This window comes from Heptranchias perlo, chromosome 28, assembly GCF_035084215.1.
Source record: "Heptranchias perlo isolate sHepPer1 chromosome 28, sHepPer1.hap1, whole genome shotgun sequence".
NCBI lineage: Eukaryota > Metazoa > Chordata > Chondrichthyes > Hexanchiformes > Hexanchidae > Heptranchias > Heptranchias perlo.
In genome coordinates, this window is record NC_090352.1 from 26,904,190 (window position 1) to 26,923,073 (window position 18,884).

An 18,884-nucleotide genomic window follows, 5' to 3' on the forward strand; every position below is an offset into this window, starting at 1 on the left:
ATTGTACCATGTTACTGCATTATAAATACTGGCCAGCATGAGAGTGGAGGCCACATTTAAATTCTGCAACTTGATTTTGGGAAACAGGACATCATAGTGGTGGCATGAAATGTTGTGTTGCAGTGCTATGTCCTGTGCACAAACACTGTAGATTTTGTGGTTTGGATTTGTATTTATATTGAGTTATCTTAATTTTCAAAATCCTAAATGGCACCAATGAAAGTTAATGAAGTCAGAGTTATAGGACCCATAACTTTATACCATACTATTTCAATGCAGGAAAAATTTGTGGTGCCTGTTCTTCAAACCTCTTCATTAAGTCTTATCTGGAAAAGGTGATCTTACTGTAGCAGTTAGTGCTATTGCAGAGACTTAAAAAAGTTAAATGCCGAAGTTTAAAGAGATTCAACAAGTTAGTTTCCCATTTCCTAAAACCTTGATTGCAATTTTTACTTTTCCAAGAACTTCCAAAATAACATTCAACCGATTCCCTTTTAATTAATTTACATTCAGAATTATAGTATATCAAGTTAATGTTTGCTGTGTTAAAAGTCTGTTGTATGCAGTTATATGTTCACTGCAGGGTTGACTTTAGTGTTTAGTTAGGCCAGACACCAATGTGTAGTGCTTATTGTATAGTTATTGTAAAAGAAATATGAGACATTATGTAAATCTAGTTTGGTCTGTAATTCCTGTTTTACAGATGCCATGAGTATTTGAATGTTTAAATTTCATCATTTAAAAAAAAATTCAATCACTCCACTGGATGGGATTTGCTCTGTGTTTAGCTCCCACTCACTCTGCTCTGAGTGCAGGTTTCATACTGTACTAGCAACAGCTCCTTGCTGGATGACTGAAAATACAGCAGTCCAGATTCAGATAGCCTAAATTGCATGGTACTACTGTTCACATGTAAAGTAAATTGGAAATCCATTTATTTTATTTGAGTAATATGGCTACACAGTAACTTTGCTTGCAACTCAGGACATTTAAATTTGTACACTATAGGTGAGGACTTGTTACCAACTGTACTTAGTGCCAGTATGCTATTTGGGCATATAAGACAACCTGCTGCAGACTGACAGCAACCTGTGGACCTGGTCATGTCCACATGATAGACCATGCAAATGTAAACAAAAATAAAGGGTGATCCGACCCTGATGACTCTCATAAGAGTATAAAGAATACTTAACTCTCCTTTATTCTTTACCGCCTCTCACCCCAAAAGCATAAAGTGTCGTCATGAAGGCTGATCATGGTATGTATGTGTTTGATACATATTTCTTTTTCACATTTAGTATCTGCCCTTCCTGGACATTTTACACCATTTTGAAGTTATGGATGTACCTTAATAAATTTGGGGTCTCCATAAATAAGAAAAATTTAACATAGCAAAAATAAACTTAATACTTTAGATTCTTTTTTTTTAAAAAGTTATTGTGATCTGTGCCGAATTTTGTTTGAACCTGTTTCTGTTGTGTATTTTCTCCTGTACTGTGATTTGGGGCTGCAAACCTTCTGTCACACTTCTACATAAATTAGGTGCATAACAAAACTAATTGTTTTGTTAGGAAATCCTATTCAGAAGACAAATCATCTTTGGCATTTAGTTTCACTGCACAAACTCAGGCAACTCTGTTACGTGTTTACAGATTGTGTTAACATCAGTTCTGTAGCACTAATTGTTAGCTATACAACTGTGTGAACTAGCATTACCAGCACCAAATGAATCACTTAGTCAACTAAAATTAAACCCTCTCAAAAAGCTGATAGCATTACAAACACACATTCCAGTATAAAACCAGGAAATGTTAGAAATTCACATGTGGTCAGACATCTATAAAGAGGAAAGGCAAGTTATGACATGTTGGACATGTATCCTTCATCAGAACTGAAGCCTTCATCAGAACTGAAGTCTTCATATATTGATGTTGACAGACCTGTGTATTTCCAACATTTTTTGTTTCAGATTTCTAGCAATTGTAGTTTTTCTTTTGATTTTACAAATTTGTATATTATCTATGCTTTTATAATTAAAACATTTTTATAGGGAATCTGAAATATGTTCTGGAAAATTGTACATTAGTGGTAATCCTGGCAACAGTACTATGCTTTGGTTGTTTTCCTTATTTTATTTAAATCCCTGTACTTTCATATAGTCTCTTTAAACACAGTGTGTAAAAATATCGTCACCACTAAGCTGCTCCCCTATTATCCATTTTCCATAAATACAGTTATACTGATGTTTAGTAATTGCTGTTCCTGGCATTTTGAAGTGGGATGCACTGTGCCTTGACAGTCTGTACATGGAAAAGATTTCATACAAGACATCCTTAATTTCAAAGAAATGATGCAAACAGTGTTCCAGCTGTTTCACCGAAGTTCCTTGTGCTTTTCAGATGTGCAGGCTGCATTGACAGTACCTTGCAACAGGAGCAGCTTCACTATTCCAAACTACAGAATCTGCTCCCAGCTAACCATTGATTGGTCTGACCTCATTAAACGACAGAACACTAATAAATTAAACCCATCGAGTCAAAAGTGTCAGAACACAAGAGTTTGTGCTGCATTCAGTCTGCTGTTATTAAAATGGATAATTTGGCATACACACTTTAAATACTGAAATTTGGAGTATTCTTTTAAAAGGGGAATGTGGTATAAGAAAGGTGGGGGACATTTTTCATAATGTACAATATATTTGGAACTGCTTGAAAAATGTCTGTGCCAGTAAAACTGATAGATGACCAATTAACATATTAATATTTGAAATGTTGAGAACAAGAATGATGTGTAGAACTTTGTTTATAATCAGATCAGTTGTATTGATACACTGTTCAATATAGCCACCTTTGTATGATAGTTATTTGGAATGCCAAACATTCACCGGGCATTAACACATGACTAGATACCCTGATATACCCTGCCTTTTTATAAGTGAATATGATAGTCTAATACAGCATAGATTGTAAGTAGAGTGTTCTATTTTTCATAGTATACATATTTATAAATATATCCTAGTTGATGTTTGGCCCCTCAGGCTTAGCCAAGCTAAGAAAAATAAATGCACTGGGTTATTGATAGAATTTGTTAAAGAAATTATGTTAGCCTAAACTTTAGGTGTCAGCCATGGCTCAGTGGTAGTTCTGTCACTTCTGAATCAGAAGGTCATAGGCTCAAACCTCTTTCCAGAACTTGAGTGTATAATCTCAGCTGACACTCCAGTGCAGTACTGAGGGGGCGCTACAGTATTGGATGTGCCTTCTTTTTGAATGAAATGTTAAACCAAGATCTCTCTTTAGTGGATGTTAAACACCCATGGCAGGATTCAAAGAAGAGCAGGGGAGTTTTCCCAGTGTCCTGGTCAACATTTATTCCTCAACCAATACCACTGAAATAGTTTAATTGGTCACTTGCTGTGCCCAAAATTGGCTGCATTTCCCTACGTTGTAACAGTGACTACACTTCAAAAGTACTTCATTGGCTGTGAAGTACATTTGGATGTCCTGAGGTCGTGAAAGGCGCTATATAGCTGCAAGTTCGTTCTTCTTTCTTTCCAACTGAGAGGGAAATTAAAAAGTCTGAAGGAAAATTAAAAACCGGGCGCTCTCCTATCTCCTAGCAACCAACTCAAGATCAGCATTGTCAGAAGTCAATGAGTAAACAGCTGCCTTCTTCAGCTAAGGGATGGCTTACGGCGAGACCCAAAGAGGGTGTAGAGTGGAAAATAAGTTCAAAATAAGAAGCCTGCTCTGTGCAACTTACATTCTGCACTTATGCTCCACAAAGAGTCCATCCTTTTAAATGTGAATTATGACTAGTTCGCTTCTCTTAAGCATAATACAGCATAAAGATCACTATGGGTCATAAGGAGCTAAAAATAACTCTTGTTGCTGTACGGATGTTTAGGAAGTTTACTTTGCAACTGCTCCTGGGAAAACTAAGTGCACTTTACAATAAATCTTGTGATGTGGCAGGTGTTCATAAAGTGCTTCAGTTGCCAAGTCGTTTTGGGCTTCTACTATAGAGAGCAATGTCTGGCACAATGGCTGGTGGGATTTTAATTGGGGGCGGGTTTCAGACAGGGCGGGGGCAAGTGTCACACATTTTCCCCCTCTTCCTGTCCCCCGTCCCCATGGTATCAATTTGAGGCCAAGATTAACTTAATAAGTGGCAACAGCTGTAAACCAGCTTGGTTTTATGATCAGGCAACCATAAACCATCGCAGGTCAGTTAACTGGAATTCAGAGATTGGCTTGAAAATATCGCAGTTTTTTTTGTGAAGACTGGCTCTGGGAAATGAATACTGATAGTCCAACATACAGGAAATGTATCCTTAGGTTGGGAGAGGATGTAATAAATTGCTTTAAAATGTAAGGATTTCTTTAATCAAGGCTTAAAGCAACGGAACTTTTTTAGAGCTAATTTTCTTTTAAATAAATTTCAGGCTGTACGATTGGAAAGTGTGTACCCAGAGCTGACTAGGTACATGGTGGTGGTTTCTACCAATGGCAGACAAGATACGGAAGAAAGTATTGTTTTAGGAATGGATTTCTTCAAAGATGGGTAAGAAAACCTCAAGCTTAGACTGTTGCCATTTTACCAGCTTACTTAACTGATGATCAAGCTTCCATTGCCATTTAATAGAGTGAGAACCTAAGACTGAAATGACAAATTATGAAATATAAAATGCAGAATAATTACTTTGAGGGATTCAGGTAACACAATTAACCATAAGAGTTTTGCTGTCACATTTTATATCATCTGAGCTCTTTGATGGAACTGCTGCTTTGTAATTTACCCCTTTTTGTGATACAGAATGCTTATTTTCTTAATTAAATTAGTTTATTCCTGCAGTGAGTGTTTTTGTTATTGAGGTAGAGTTTTGTCATTAAAAGGGTTTGTTTTGTGATTTAACAAATGCTTTCTTGTCAACATAATACAGGGAAGTAATTAATATGGTTTTAGTCATTGTTGGATAATTTGGATTTCCCACTTTCTTAGTTTAATTTTTAAAAACTAATGCCTATGCTTAATGGATAGTAATGTATCCTGTCAAAACATTCTAAATTAAACTTGCCTAATTATTTGGCTTGGATTATGTGAAATTGGCCACAGCATGATTTTCTGTCCCTCTCGCACAGTGGTTCACTCTCTCTCTGTCTTTCTCTCTCTCTCATAGAATGATACGTCATAGAAGGAGGTCATTTGGCCCATCGTGCCTGTGCTCTTTGGAAGAGCCATGCCTTATCCCCATGGCCCTGCAAATTTTCCCCTTCAAGTATTTATCCAATTCCCTTTGAAAGTTGCCATTGAATCTGCTTCCACCATCCTTTCAGGCAGTGCATTGCAGATCATAACTCGCTGCATAAAAATTCTTTTTCTCATGCCACCTCTGGTTCTTTTGCCGATTACCTTAAATCTGTGTCCTCTGGTTACCGATCCTTCTGCCACTGGAAACAGTTTCTCCTTATTTACTCTATCAAAACCCTTCATGATTTTGAACACCTCTATCAAATCTCCTCCTAACCTTCTCTGCTGCAAGGAGAACAACCCCAGCTTCTCCAGTCTCTCCATGTAACTGGTACCATTCTAGTAAATCTCTTCTACACCCTCTTTAAGGCCTTGACATCTTTCCTTGCCCAGAATTGGACACAATACTCCAGCTGGAGCCCAACCAGTGTTTTATAAAGGGTTAGCATATCTCCCTTGGTTTTGTACTCTGTGCCTCTATTTATAAAACCAAGTATCCTGTATTTTTTTAACAGCCTTCTCAACTTGCCCTGCAAAGATTTGTGTACATACATCCCCAGGTGTCTCTGTCCCTGTAAAATTGTACCATTTAGCTAATATTGCCCCTCATTCTTCCTGCCAAAATGTATCACTCTCTGGTGAGTTTATATAAACTTATGCACATGTTGAGCATGTTGCATTCTTTTTATCCAGCAATTATTTAACATTTTAGTTGCTTTTTTGTGTTGTGATATCTATTTTCAAATTGCAGTGCATCACAATTAATAAACTTAAATTTGCCCAAGAAGTAATTTTCAATATACTTAGTGATAGATGCAAGCCCATCTGGGACGAGATTACTGTAACGAGCTTAAAATAACCTTGAGATGTACTATACAAAAAACAAAACTGGAGCAGCACTTTTCTTAAATATAGTTTGGGTATAAGCCATAAGATTTTAATTGGCTTATTATCAATGAATTTCTGCACTCAAATATTAATATTTTACTCAAGACACTAAATATTAATTCAAAAAGATAGATTAAAATACCATCAACAAAGGATTAAAAAAAAAAATTCTTACTAATTTGTTAAATAACAAGGAAAAAATTGTAGTTGACATAAGTAATTAATCATGTTTGAATAACTTGCTTTGCATTGGGCCTAAATGGATATCAGGTTGAGTCCCCTGCACGCATTTATAGGTTTCCAGTCGATAATCAGATAGAGGCTTTTAACAATGATGTCCTTGTCTTGTAACCTATAAGGCTCAAATACCGTTTTAAAGACCTTTCTTCTGCAGCTGTTTGCCAATGTGCAACACTTCTCTATTAAACTTCAAACCTTATGATCAAGCAAATAACTAGCATTGTATCTGTCGGGTTCATGCTGATGAACGCCTGCTTGTTCTGCTTGTTGCTATGTAAACAAGACAACACGCTCTCTTTTAATAGTTCTGTGTTAGAGGATGGTGGTTCTTGAGTGCCATTCTGTTACAGGGTGCATTTAGAAATGGCGTAAGCATGTGGCTGGGGGAGGACCTAAGAATATCCTCTGATCATGGGGAGCTTTTTATAAAATTTTCCATGAGGTCATCATCTGCAGTCAACACAAGTTATTTGTGTTCGCTGTCTCCTTGAGTACCACTCTTCTCTCTAGCAATGCTATATAGTGATCACAATAAGCACAGTTTTCAAAATCTGGAGTGCACAGTGGTGGTTATATGTTACATTATATGTAATTTGATATCATTTAATAAATGCATACTAATTTATACTTTCAATATGCTGGTAGTACTTGAAGTTCAAACTTTTTCTGCAAACTACAGATATCTATAATTCAAAAATATTGTGTTCATACATCTGTTGTTTCTGTGCTGTCTGACCATTGGGTGAAGCCAAAGTTAAGCAAGCCAGTGCTGAAGAAAAATAAAATTAGATTCAGGTGGAACTGTAATGCACTGAGAAAATCGTCGGGAATTTGCTCAGACTAAGTTCTTTGGCATGCTGGAGCTGAATCGCTGACTTAAATTATTTTTTTGAGATGCTTAAGCTCACCAAAACTGTACTCATCCTGCAATATAAATATTTAGCCTTGTATTCAATTGATCTCAACTTGAATATTTAAAAATATATTAGAGGATCCAAACCATTCCACTGCAACTATCTGATACCAAGCTGAGTCCTCACATGATTATGTTTCACCCACACAAAAATTATGTCTCAGCTGCTGCTGATACTGCCATCTGGATGGGATGAGAAGGGGGCTTAGATGATGGAGGTTGGTTGAATGGATAGGTGAAGAATCTGGTGTCTTTTCTACTGTCCTTTTTATACATCATCTCCTGAGCCCTCTAAGGAAGCTCCTATTGCTGAGATGAAACCCTGGAGTCCAGGCTGAGTCTGCAAACTAGATCTCGGTGCAGTGCCTGATTTTTTTTTTTTGACACCAAAATTCATTCCCGTTTATATAAGATCAATGGACCTACAGAAATTGTTTTGCCTCACAAAAATCCCCCATCTTCACTTTGGCCATCTGCTGTACTTTTTGCCTTGACGGAAGTAGCACTGATAAGAGTGCAGCCATATCAAAGAAGCCCCAACAAATGAAAAATAAATTCATTTGTTCTTAAAAATAAAAACTAAATCCTACAATGTCTTTTAAAAAATATCAAATCGTTATTTAAAAAGCCAGTGCACCCAAATATCCTCCACATCACAACTAAAATCAAAGGAACTAAACTACTTTTAAAAAAGATGTTCATGAAACCCGTCTTTCCAAAATCTTTCCTTTTTATTTTGTCCATAGTTTTTTAAAAAATTGTTTGCAGAATGTAGGTGATGCTGACCAGGCCACATTTATTGCCTGTGCTTAGTTGCTCTGTGCAGGTGATGGTGGGCCATCACCTTGAATTGCTGCATTCTTTGTGGTGACAGTGTTCCCACATTAGGTAAGGAATTCCTGGATTTTTGATCTAACGATGATGAAGGAATGGCAATATATGTTCATATCAGGATAGTGTGTGACCTGGAGAGGAACTTGATGTTCCCATAATATATTTGGAGGGTCAGAGATAACAGCATCTGCATACTTCAACATTCAGGCTGTGATCAACTGTATGCAGGGTTAAATGTTCTTCTTGGAGGAGATGAAAATTAAACAGTATTACTGCTAAAGCGTTTCAAAAAATTGCATACTGTATAGTTGTATGTTAGTCTCATTTGTCATCTGTGGGTCAGCTCTCTCATTATGAATGCAACAAACTTGATGACTGTCTTAGTGTCTTAACCGTTTGAGCATTAATGTTTTATTGAAAATAAATAACCAACCTTGATTTTTCTTTTTGATAAATACTGAGGGGTTTAGAGAGAACGGGAGCAAAGGAGCAGGAATTGAGAGAAATGGAAGTAAAAGACTTTCAATTCAGTAGTGTCTCCTCTTTTCAAGTCTGTTTTCCCCCTCCGCTACTTCGGAAAAATCTGTATCTGCTTGGGGGGAAGGCAAGGACGGGGAGAGGAAAGATCCTTTGGGATCAGGAAAGAAGAGAAAGTGTGTGCTGTGGAAGGTGCCTCAGCCCAGTGTTAAACTCATTGCTTTTTATCCACGAGCAAGAGCACTTGATATCAGTAGTTTAATTCTTGTTAGTTTAAATGTATTTTTTCACTTTTTCCAAATGTACTTGAGCTGAGCACAGACTGTAGTTGCATGATTTGTATTGATTATGTCTTCTCTGTAATAGTTTCTGCTGAAGATATCGGCATAAACAATGTGCAACAAAGTATACAGTAACAATGCTAATTTTAGATTACATTGTCTTTGCAGCAGTACTTGCACAATGGGCCTGGTTCTTCCATTATGGAGTGACACGTTGATCCATTTGGATGGCGATGGGTAAGTACACTAGGTACCTAACATCTAATCTCAAATAGTAAAACCTTGGGAACCCAGCACTAAATATCAAGTAGTAAAATTCTTCTCGTTCCAAGATATTGCCTTTAACACAATACAAAGGAGAGGCGTTTGTTACTGGTATAAAAGAGCCTATCTGAAACAAAGTGACAAAAATCAATCTGGATTCCTGCACTATCCAGCCACGCCTGATGGAAGTGTGCCTGTGTGGATGTCTGATGAGGACATAATTGGTTTTAGTTCTGATTTTTTTTTTCAGCAGCACCCAAGGCATTGTCAAAGCCTGCTATAATACGGTCCAGGATCTCTCAGAAGAACAGAAGAATTTTTAGGAATAGAACCACTAGATCTAAACAAGCCATTCTTTTTTTATATATAGATTAGCCAATCCCTCCTCTTTGTAGCTTTGGTGTCTCAAATCCATTGATACTCTCTGCTTTAATTTGCACGTGAAATGGTCACTTAGACAAGGCACTGGAAGCCACTGGGAAACTGTAACCCAGCCTGAGTTCCTGTCTTTAGGCAAGAAGATCAGAGAAAAAATTGTTGGGGTAAAAGAGAGCGATTTCTTTTGACCACTGTTGAAATAAATGACTTGATGCTCATTACTAGTGGTATACTCGAGCTTTCACATTCAGTATATTTTCTACCAAAAATGCTTGTTTAAAAAACACTTAACTGAATGGCCAGTAGTAGTTCAGGAACTGAATCATGTGACCAGCATTCACTCTGTAATCAACCACCAATGGAAGCCCATTGCCCATCACAATGCAAGAACTGTCATATTACCATGTAGCATTTATGACATAATTGCCACCAACAGAATTTAACAGGAGAGTTTTTCAACTATAAACAACTCAGCTGCTTTGTTTAAACATTTTGTTCTTCTATCTTGGCACTTAATCAGCCATTTTATTGCCTCATGTATGCCCGATAAATGGAAGTTATATCCTAAATAGCCATGGTAAATTTAAATTGTCGTTTTATATTTTTAAAAAATGCATTGTTTGGACTAACTTATTACTGCATGTAGTTTTCCCCAAAAGGTATTTTATTACTTCCTCCTCTTTTTCTTTCTATCTTTTCTCTCTCTGCTTTCTCTTTCTTTCTATCTTTCTCTTTCTCTCTCTCTTTCTTTTTAATATAACTATATATAAAATTAAAATATATGACCTGAGGTGACTTTCCTGATTATACCCACTGTACATGTGTCCAGCCCCTTTTGGCTTCTCAAGATGGCAAATCAGGACACTCCTGTATAGAGATTGTGGGTGTACAGTGTCAACATACCATTTTGAGTTACACCTGTTCATTTCTGTAAGTTTTCTTGATTAAAGTTAATCATTTCTAATTTTTTTTTTCTGCTTTTCTTTCCCTCTGAAGAGGATTCAGTGTGTCAACAGTGAACAGAATTCACATCTTCAAGCCTGTGTCTGTACAAGCAATGTGGTAAGAACTTTCTGAATACTTTTGCTATTTATCTGCAGGTTTTCTTCAGCTAGTTTGTTAATGATGAAACTTAAAACTCCATTGCTGTTGCAGCTAAAATATGACCTTGTATTCTCAAATAACATGCAAATGATAATAGTACAGTTGCATCATTTTGTGTGGCTACAAAAAGGGATATGGTGCAGAAGATAAGCGCAGCAAAAGCCAGAAAGTTTTGTTAGTTTGGTTATGAGGAAATCTTTAACCAGTACATGTGAAGACCAGAAGTTCATGTTATTTGTGAATTTTAGCTATGTTCTGTCTGGTTTGAAACAACTGTAGTCCATTGTGCATTTTTTAAATGTTGTGGCCAAAAACTTCATGTTTACTAGGTATTTTTCTCATTGGACATCATAATCAAATCTGATTAAATATAAAAGTGCAGTAGTCATTCTAACACAACTGAAAGTGCACATGCTTTGGTAGATATTGGTAAATTTGTACAGCCAAATGAATCTGCGTTTGTTATTCCTGCTGTCAAAAAGCCTCATTTATTAAGCACAGAATTGTCTTTGGAAAATCTTTTGATGTGACTCCAAGTGTGTGAATTATTTTTATTTTCAGGTCAGCTTTGCAGAGTTTGCACAAAGCTTGTGAGATCGCCAGGACGCACAACTACTACCCCGGGAGTCTGTACCTAACTTGGATTAGCTATTATGAGAGCCGCATCAATTCCAACCAGACCTTCATTAATGAATGGAATGCTATGCAGGATGTGCAGTCCCATCGCTCTGATTCACCTGTCCTCTTTACTGATGTGTATGTACATTTCCTGTTACTGTATCTTTGAGGCCCCAACATCTTGTAATAGCCTTTTAGCGCTGTTGGGATAAGTTAGCATCATCTATTTGATCTAACTGAGCCATGATCTAATTGAATAGCAGAACAAGCTTGAGGAGCTAAGTGGCCTACTCCTGTTCCTGCCTTCCTAGAGCAGGGAAGTGGGATTAGTTTTGGATTGTTCCAGCAAAGACCTGCACAGCACAATGAATCATATGGCCTTGTTCAGTGCTGTCTATTTCTATGGTTTTAACTATTTCAGTTGAGGTGGTATGGGAATCTTTCCCTTGTTGAATAATTTGAATCAGCATAAGTTCTATTATCATTATAGTATCATGTAGGCACTTATATGCTTCAGTAGACTGAAGTTTGATTTTTATCTCTGGACATTTATATCTGATGAAATTCTATCCTGAAGTGTTGCAGCCAAAAGGAGAGACCTTAAGGACTCATCAGAGCTAATGCATAGTGTGAAAAATGATTTTGCTTTTAAAACTTCAATTTTAATCCATTGAGATTACTTGTGAATTTTGTTTTAGAACTGGAATGCACCACAAGGTTATTTCCTCCTATACAGGGCTATAGCTGTTATGCCATTTCATTGAGGTAAAAGGGAAGAATGGAGTAGGGTAGCAGTGTAAACTATTTTGTACAATATCTTGCATACACAATCTATATTTGAAGCCACAAAAGTTGCATTTTTACGTTTGAAACAATTGCATTCACCTGTAAATATATAGAAGAAAAAAGATGGACACATTCTGGAGTACTTGGGCAAAATTAGCACTGCAACCCGAGGCTCAAAGTAATGGCAAGGTTTCCAATATATACAAACTAGTTAAACAGGTAGACAGGACATGATTATAACAATAATCAGCAGGATCCAAGAGTGGTGATCATGGTTTAGGGAGGGTGGGGGGAGGATTACAGTTTTTTTTGTGACCTGCACACACATCATTAATGAGTTTATCTGTACATTTTACTAAACCTGATTTTAAAAACTTCATGTTGCCCTTGCCTTCCTTTTTAACAATGACCTCTTGATCTTAAATTTGTACTCAGGACAGTGTGGTGTATACAAGTAAGATTGCTGTATTCATCGATTTTTTAAAAAGTCTTTCTTTTCTACAGCCTTGTATCCTGCCTGTCAGAAACATCTCCAAACACTTCACATGTAGTGAATTATGTTGAAAAGCAATGGCGGTTATGCCCTTTCATCAGAACCCAGTTAACTTAGCTTTCTGTTTCAGATGCTGATGGTCATGTTGTACATTTTGAGCGTTTTCTGTGTTTGATTTGCAGCATTTTTTTTACCCATAACTAAATAAAGCTATTTATCTGAAATGCAGAAGCAATCATTACCCATTACCAATGTGTGCAAGGTCACACCAGTCATTTTGAGTTTGTTGCCTGCTGCTTTGAATCAAAAGTTGCACCTGCTTTGGTTTCTTGGCAGCGTTCCTTTTTCATGTACCAGACCAACCTCGGAAATGCTTCGGGGGGGAACCCTGAAAAGATAAACATTCTTTAATACACATTGGCTTTAAAAAAAAGAAAAACTGCTTCCCACTATAAAGCAAAAAAAAAGTGTTTTCCAGTACTACAACTACATTTCTGCTGAAGTCTTATGCAGCAGTCTGCTCAAATAGAAATAACATGCAGCCATGTATTGCCACCAATATCCATTACGCATCTTGGTCTTAATTTTTTTTTGTTGGCCTAGTTGATGTTGTTCTACTGAGTGTTAAAAATATTCTGGTAAACCTAAAATAGCTAAGTAGAAGAAAAACGCTCTTAGTTGAAGGTTTTTTTTCTCATTTATTTTAGTTGCACTAATTTTTGCACAAAAAAACATTTTTAAAAATGATCTGATACCAATCAAAAACTTTCATGCCTCACATCTGAACATGCTGATACTAACAGCTCCAGAAGATAGGCTCTCATCTGTGACAGTCTTTGCTGATTAGGGAGACTATTTTTACTAACCGTGATGAGACGTTAGGCACTGCAGATAGCCACTAAAATGTAGACACCATCCAGCTGCTACCTTATTAGGAAGCTAATAGTACAACCTTTCTATGGAAGGTGAACAGATATGCTATTGATGGGTTGGAAATATGGGTAGCTTAAAATATAGAGATATCAGATTAAAATTGCAGTGTTAGAATGTTGGAAGCACTGGGAAGATGGTACAGATCAAACCAGTCCTGTCCTCAAATGTTTTAATGTAGCTTGTGCATAGAAGAGGTCTCAAGACTCATTATGATAAAGCCCTCCTTTCATCAACGTGTGAGATTAATACTTTAAAAAAATAACTTGTTTGTTAAAATATAAACCATTGTGGTTATTCCATCCAGGGACCAGACTAATGTACAACAACAATTTACATTTATTTGGCGTGGGAAGACACCCCAAAACACTTCACAGGAGCGTAATAAGACAAAGACCACCTATTTTGAATTATGTAACATTATCCACCTTTTCTGCTACTTTAACTCATCTAATGTTGAAACCCTCATCCATGCCTTGTCACCTCCAGTCTCGAATATTCCAGTGTTCTCTGAGCTGCCCCCATTCTCCATCTGCTGTACATTTAGCTCATTCAAAACTCTGTTGTCCATATTCTATCCTGCACCAGGGGCCACTTGCACATCACCCTTGTCCTCAATGACCTACTTTGGCTCCTGGTCCTCCAACACCTCAAGTTTAAAATTTCCCTCTTTGTGTTTAAGTCCTTCCATAGTCTCATCCCTCATTATCCCTTTAACCTTATCCAACGTTACAACCCCATTTCCCCCAAACACACTGTTCCTCTGACTCCAGCTTTTTGTGGTCTTCTCCCCACTTCCACCATTGGCAGCCATACTTTCAATGGCCATGGGCTTTCGCTCTGGAATTCACTTCTAAAAGCCCCTTTGCTTTTCTACCACCCTCTCCTCCTTAAAATCCCCTCTATAACCAAGCTTTTTGTCACCCCTTCTAATAATTCCTCCTTTGATTTTGGGCTCTATTTCCCTTACCCCTCTGTGAAGTGCCTTAGGATGCTTTTCTACATTAAAGGTGCTACAAAAATGTAAGTTGTTAATTTAATGTCATCTTTTAAATTATATTCTTAATAACCAGGCCATCCAAAGACTAATTTTTACCACAGTTTGGGATTCATCGGATGCATGTCATTCTGTTTTGTAAATTTCCACACATTTTCTGGAGTTACAGATTGGAACTGTAGATTTGTTCTTGAAGTCTCTTCACAGTAATAAAGGCTAACAAGCATTTTCTGTAATCCAAAAACTCCATCTCAGGCAATTGTTTTCATATAATATACTTTTTAGCATTGTGATTAGCTGAATTTAAAAAGCAAAGTTCCAAGGAATAGTTATTATTGATAAGGTGAAGGTTGTGAAGGCAGTTCGCATTTGCACTTTGCTGATGAAACAATTAGGGTTCATGTGTCCATGTGAATATCGTCCTGCCCTGGAGCAAGATGCATTTTTCCTGCCCTTTCATTGTCCTGTTCTTTGTCACTATTACAATAATTGTAAGTGGGAAATGTGATCGTAAAAATAAACGGCATTGTAGAGAAGCTGTTATTTGAAGTTAACCAGGAAATGTCACCTTTGATTTGAATGCTGACTTGTCTGATGTACTCAATGTTTCTTTCCAGCAAAACTCTAATTATTGTATTGGTGTCGCTTACAGACCAACAGAGCGAGAACGGACTGAAAGACTAATCAAGACAAAACTTCGGGAGATTATGATGCAGAAGGATTTGGAGAACGTCACATCAAAAGAGGTAGGTGTCTACCCTTATTAAAGAAAATCAACAGGATTCAAAATAGATTCTAAATTGATATGTTCATTGGTTGACGTTGTTTAATAGCATGCAAATAAAATATAGAAAATAACTTCTCAAAACCCAAATATTTTGCAATTTGAGGTCTCAATTTACAGTAGCTTAGGGTGACTAAAAAATGATTGGGATTCCCAGTTTCAGAACTTTGCTTATGCATCTTTACCTTGTGGAAGATTCTTACTGACACAATGCACACTTGCTTGTCTCTCTGTAAAAACCAGCTAGCCTATTTTTAACTGTTTGGAGTTTGGATTCAATTTCATCTTCCAGTGCAGAATGTATGGTTTCCATATGGTAACTTTCATTCTGAAATATGACCCTTGATAAGGATGGTTGCAGACTTTAAATGAAAGATTGAATGAACTGTCTTGTCTTAGGCTGAAAAAGTAGTTATACTGGGCTGCCAAATCTGATGTTTCATTAGTCTGATTACCAGTAAAGAATTTTCTGACCCTGCGTTATTTAACTACTGGTTAGTTTTGCCTTATGTAAAATGCATGAGTTTCCACGGCTAATTGTTGTATTGATTGCAGATTCGCACAGAATTGGAGATGCAGATGGTCTGTAACTTGAGAGAATTTAAAGAGTACATTGATAACGAGATGATTGTAATTTTGAGGCAGATGGACAACCCAACCGAGATATTTGAGCATGTCTACCTGGTATGATCATTACACTATGATTGATAATTGTCTTCTGTCACACCTTTGTTCACTATTTCTTGTGGCTATGTGTGTGATAGCAGAAATGAATGTTTTCTGATGCGGGGGAAATTAAGGAGAGAGAAAGGGAGGGAAATCACAACAGGCTTCTCTTGTGCTGGCTTCAAAATAGCACTGGTTTTTCTACCACCCTGACCCAAATGTGATTGGTTTTGGATTCCTAGTTACAGCAATATTAGAAGTTTTTTTTTGCTTTGAGTAATTCTCCAGAATAGTTTTAAAGCTTGAAATTTCTCTGCAATTGGCTTGTTGATTACTGTTATCACTGTTTTTACTGCTATTATCTGTATTAAGTTCCTGTAGTGAAGTGTATTTACAAAAAAAAGGAAAGGACATTTCCAAAGGATTGTAATTGCAAGACGATGGCCCAGAGAGACTACGTTAGAAATTTTCTGTGGTGAGAGCTGTCTTGCCTCTACTTAGCACCTTTCCCCTGTGGTAGCCTGAGACCAAGAGTTGATTCTATAGTGAATAGCAGGTGTTCTATCACTTTATGGTGTACACTACCACGCTGTACTACCTTCTTGGCTGGAGAGCCTTTAAGGACAGAGGTTGTAAATGTAGTCATTTTAAGCTTTTGTGACAAATTTAGAACACTGTCAATGTGGAGTACTTCCAGAAAAATTCCAAGATGTGCTAATAGCGACAGTGCTAAAAGTAATACATTAGCTGTGAAGTGCTTTGGGATGTCTCACGGATATAAGGTGCTGTGTGAAAGTTTGTTTATTTTTTTTTCTATGTCGCAACTGACTACTATTTCTCTTTTTGCTTTGTTTTTGAACGCAGTAAGTGGAAAAAGTTTCATGTAAATATGTTCTTTTTCTTTGTGACTAAAATGATCTCTGCTGTGATTTATCTTATTTTGGAGTATTTTCTTTTCTAAATTGTCCTGACATTATTCAAGTTTCACAATATGAAGCCAGCTGCTGCCTGCTTATGTTGAAATCACAGCCAGCTTTGTAAGGATTAGACAATAGTCAGCTGGCCTTAAAGTCAAAGAAAATTAGTTTTACTGAGAAGGCATAAACATTCATTCAAAGAATCTCTCAGTAAATACCAGAATCCAGTTTAATCTGCGACCTTCACAGCTCATAGTTGTCAGCTCATTCAGAAAATAACGTGGAACTAGTGTGTACCTTTTTCTGCATGCCCAGAGTTAGATGTTTTATTCTTGTATTTCTCCTCTCTTCCTTCCCCTCGACCCCCACCATGATGACTCACCTGCACTTATATTCTTTCCACTAGGATGGTGAGTGAATGAGTAGCAGACTCCTCTGCATTCTTCAACACCTCTGTTAATTTGTGGCTTCCAATCAGGAACCACACTTATCTCCAAGATAGCAAGAGGTGGAGAGCCAGTTTTTCTTGTGTGTCATATTTTCAGCTCTGAAAATTAAGGAAACTACAAGACTCTCATTAGTAGCTAGAACTATTGCATTATCCTGCTTAGTATCATCTTCATGCCAGTACTCCCCTGCATTATTAGCTATGGTCATTAATTTAATTTAGTTTTTTAAAAAGGTTGGAAGAAAACACTGGACAGTAAGATGGTTGTAACAGAGTAATACTGCTACAGCACTTTTAATATGCTAATCTAATCATTCGAGAATTTGACTAGTGTACTTAGGTGTAAGTTTGCTGGAAGCTTAACTTCCCTTCTGCTCAAATATGCTTGGAAGTACATTTACTGCAACTGGGGGGGAGAAAAAAACTTGCTTGCATTCATACTGGAGCTTCTTCATTTCTGTGCTGAATATCAGTACAGTCTGTTTGGATTATCCTGTTAGCCAACTTGTCTCTGTTTCCAGGGCTCGGAGTGGAACGCATCCAATTTAGAAGATTTACAGAACCGAGGGTAAGGGCTTCTGTGATGAACTATGCTAATAAATTTGGCCAAACCAACATACCTAACTGTTGACCAGCGCTGCATAAAGGGTGGAAGGTTCAGTCTGTTAAACTACTGCATTCCCTCTCAGTTGTAATCTGCTCTTGTATATGTTTATTTTAAAATGTGCTTATCAAGTTTTTGTAAGGCCAGCCCAAATTGTCAAATTGATTTGACACAAAGAAACAAATTCTTGACTTAGACAAAGTATTTTTCCCCATTATCATTTTTGGTCAATATTCTACATATGAAAACCACTTAATTTGATTCCCAGTAACTTTGAACACATTAGAATTTACTTACCAAATATTTGTGAGAATAAAACAAATATATACAATATTAGGTATTCTGAAGAAAATTAAATTTGAGGAACTTATATTTTTTACTTCCTTTCCCTTACCCCTCTGCACATAGACTTTTACAAAATTTTCCAGCTACATTGCCTCCAAGTCAGCATCTAGGACTTGTATGGGGTCTGATTTACAAGATAGTTTGAAGCTATTTGTCACCAGGATCGTGCTGACAGGGCTATGGCTCTGAGTAAAGACCTGAAATGGGAGGTCTCTGAGAAGAGTGAAACGATTAAAAATAGAAATGCTTCTTAACAGCTTAAAAAAAAATGATTGTAGTAGCTTGATGGGGAGTGTTTTCTATCAAAAATATTTATTTCGTCTCATTTCTTCCCTCAACAACTTTTCTTCTATAATTAAGTTCTTTTTGTTACACCTGTAGGATCTAATTCCTCTCAGGGCACATATTGACTAAGAGCTGTAAACAGGATTTTTTTACACCTGTCTAAACCCCTTCTTTTCTATCTAATCACTAGAGTCAACCGATTTGTGTGAAGTTCTTTTTAATAAAAGCTGTCATGTTGATGATTCATGTTTCCCTGTGTATTGGGGCAATTATTGGTAGTTTTACTTTTTACCAGATGCTGTACTTGCTAGAAAGCATTTAATGATTGCTATCAGTAAGTGAAAAATAGTCATGTTGAAACTGTTTACTGTGTAAAAATTAA

General features: G+C 36.9%; 1 protein-coding gene across 2 annotated transcripts in view; it reads left to right on the top strand.

Moving 5' to 3' along the window:
• ssh2a (slingshot protein phosphatase 2a) overlaps positions 1 to 18,884 on the top strand; it is a 140,617-nt gene that overhangs the window by 103,742 nt on the left and 17,991 nt on the right. For both annotated transcript variants that reach the window (XM_068008262.1, XM_068008261.1), the window contains 7 exons: positions 4,445 to 4,563; positions 9,052 to 9,120; positions 10,522 to 10,587; positions 11,191 to 11,385; positions 15,106 to 15,199; positions 15,793 to 15,921; positions 17,790 to 17,836. In XM_068008262.1, the coding sequence (XP_067864363.1) occupies positions 4,445 to 4,563; positions 9,052 to 9,120; positions 10,522 to 10,587; positions 11,191 to 11,385; positions 15,106 to 15,199; positions 15,793 to 15,921; positions 17,790 to 17,836 (719 nt within the window). The remainder of the gene's footprint in view (positions 1 to 4,444; positions 4,564 to 9,051; positions 9,121 to 10,521; positions 10,588 to 11,190; positions 11,386 to 15,105; positions 15,200 to 15,792; positions 15,922 to 17,789; positions 17,837 to 18,884) is intronic.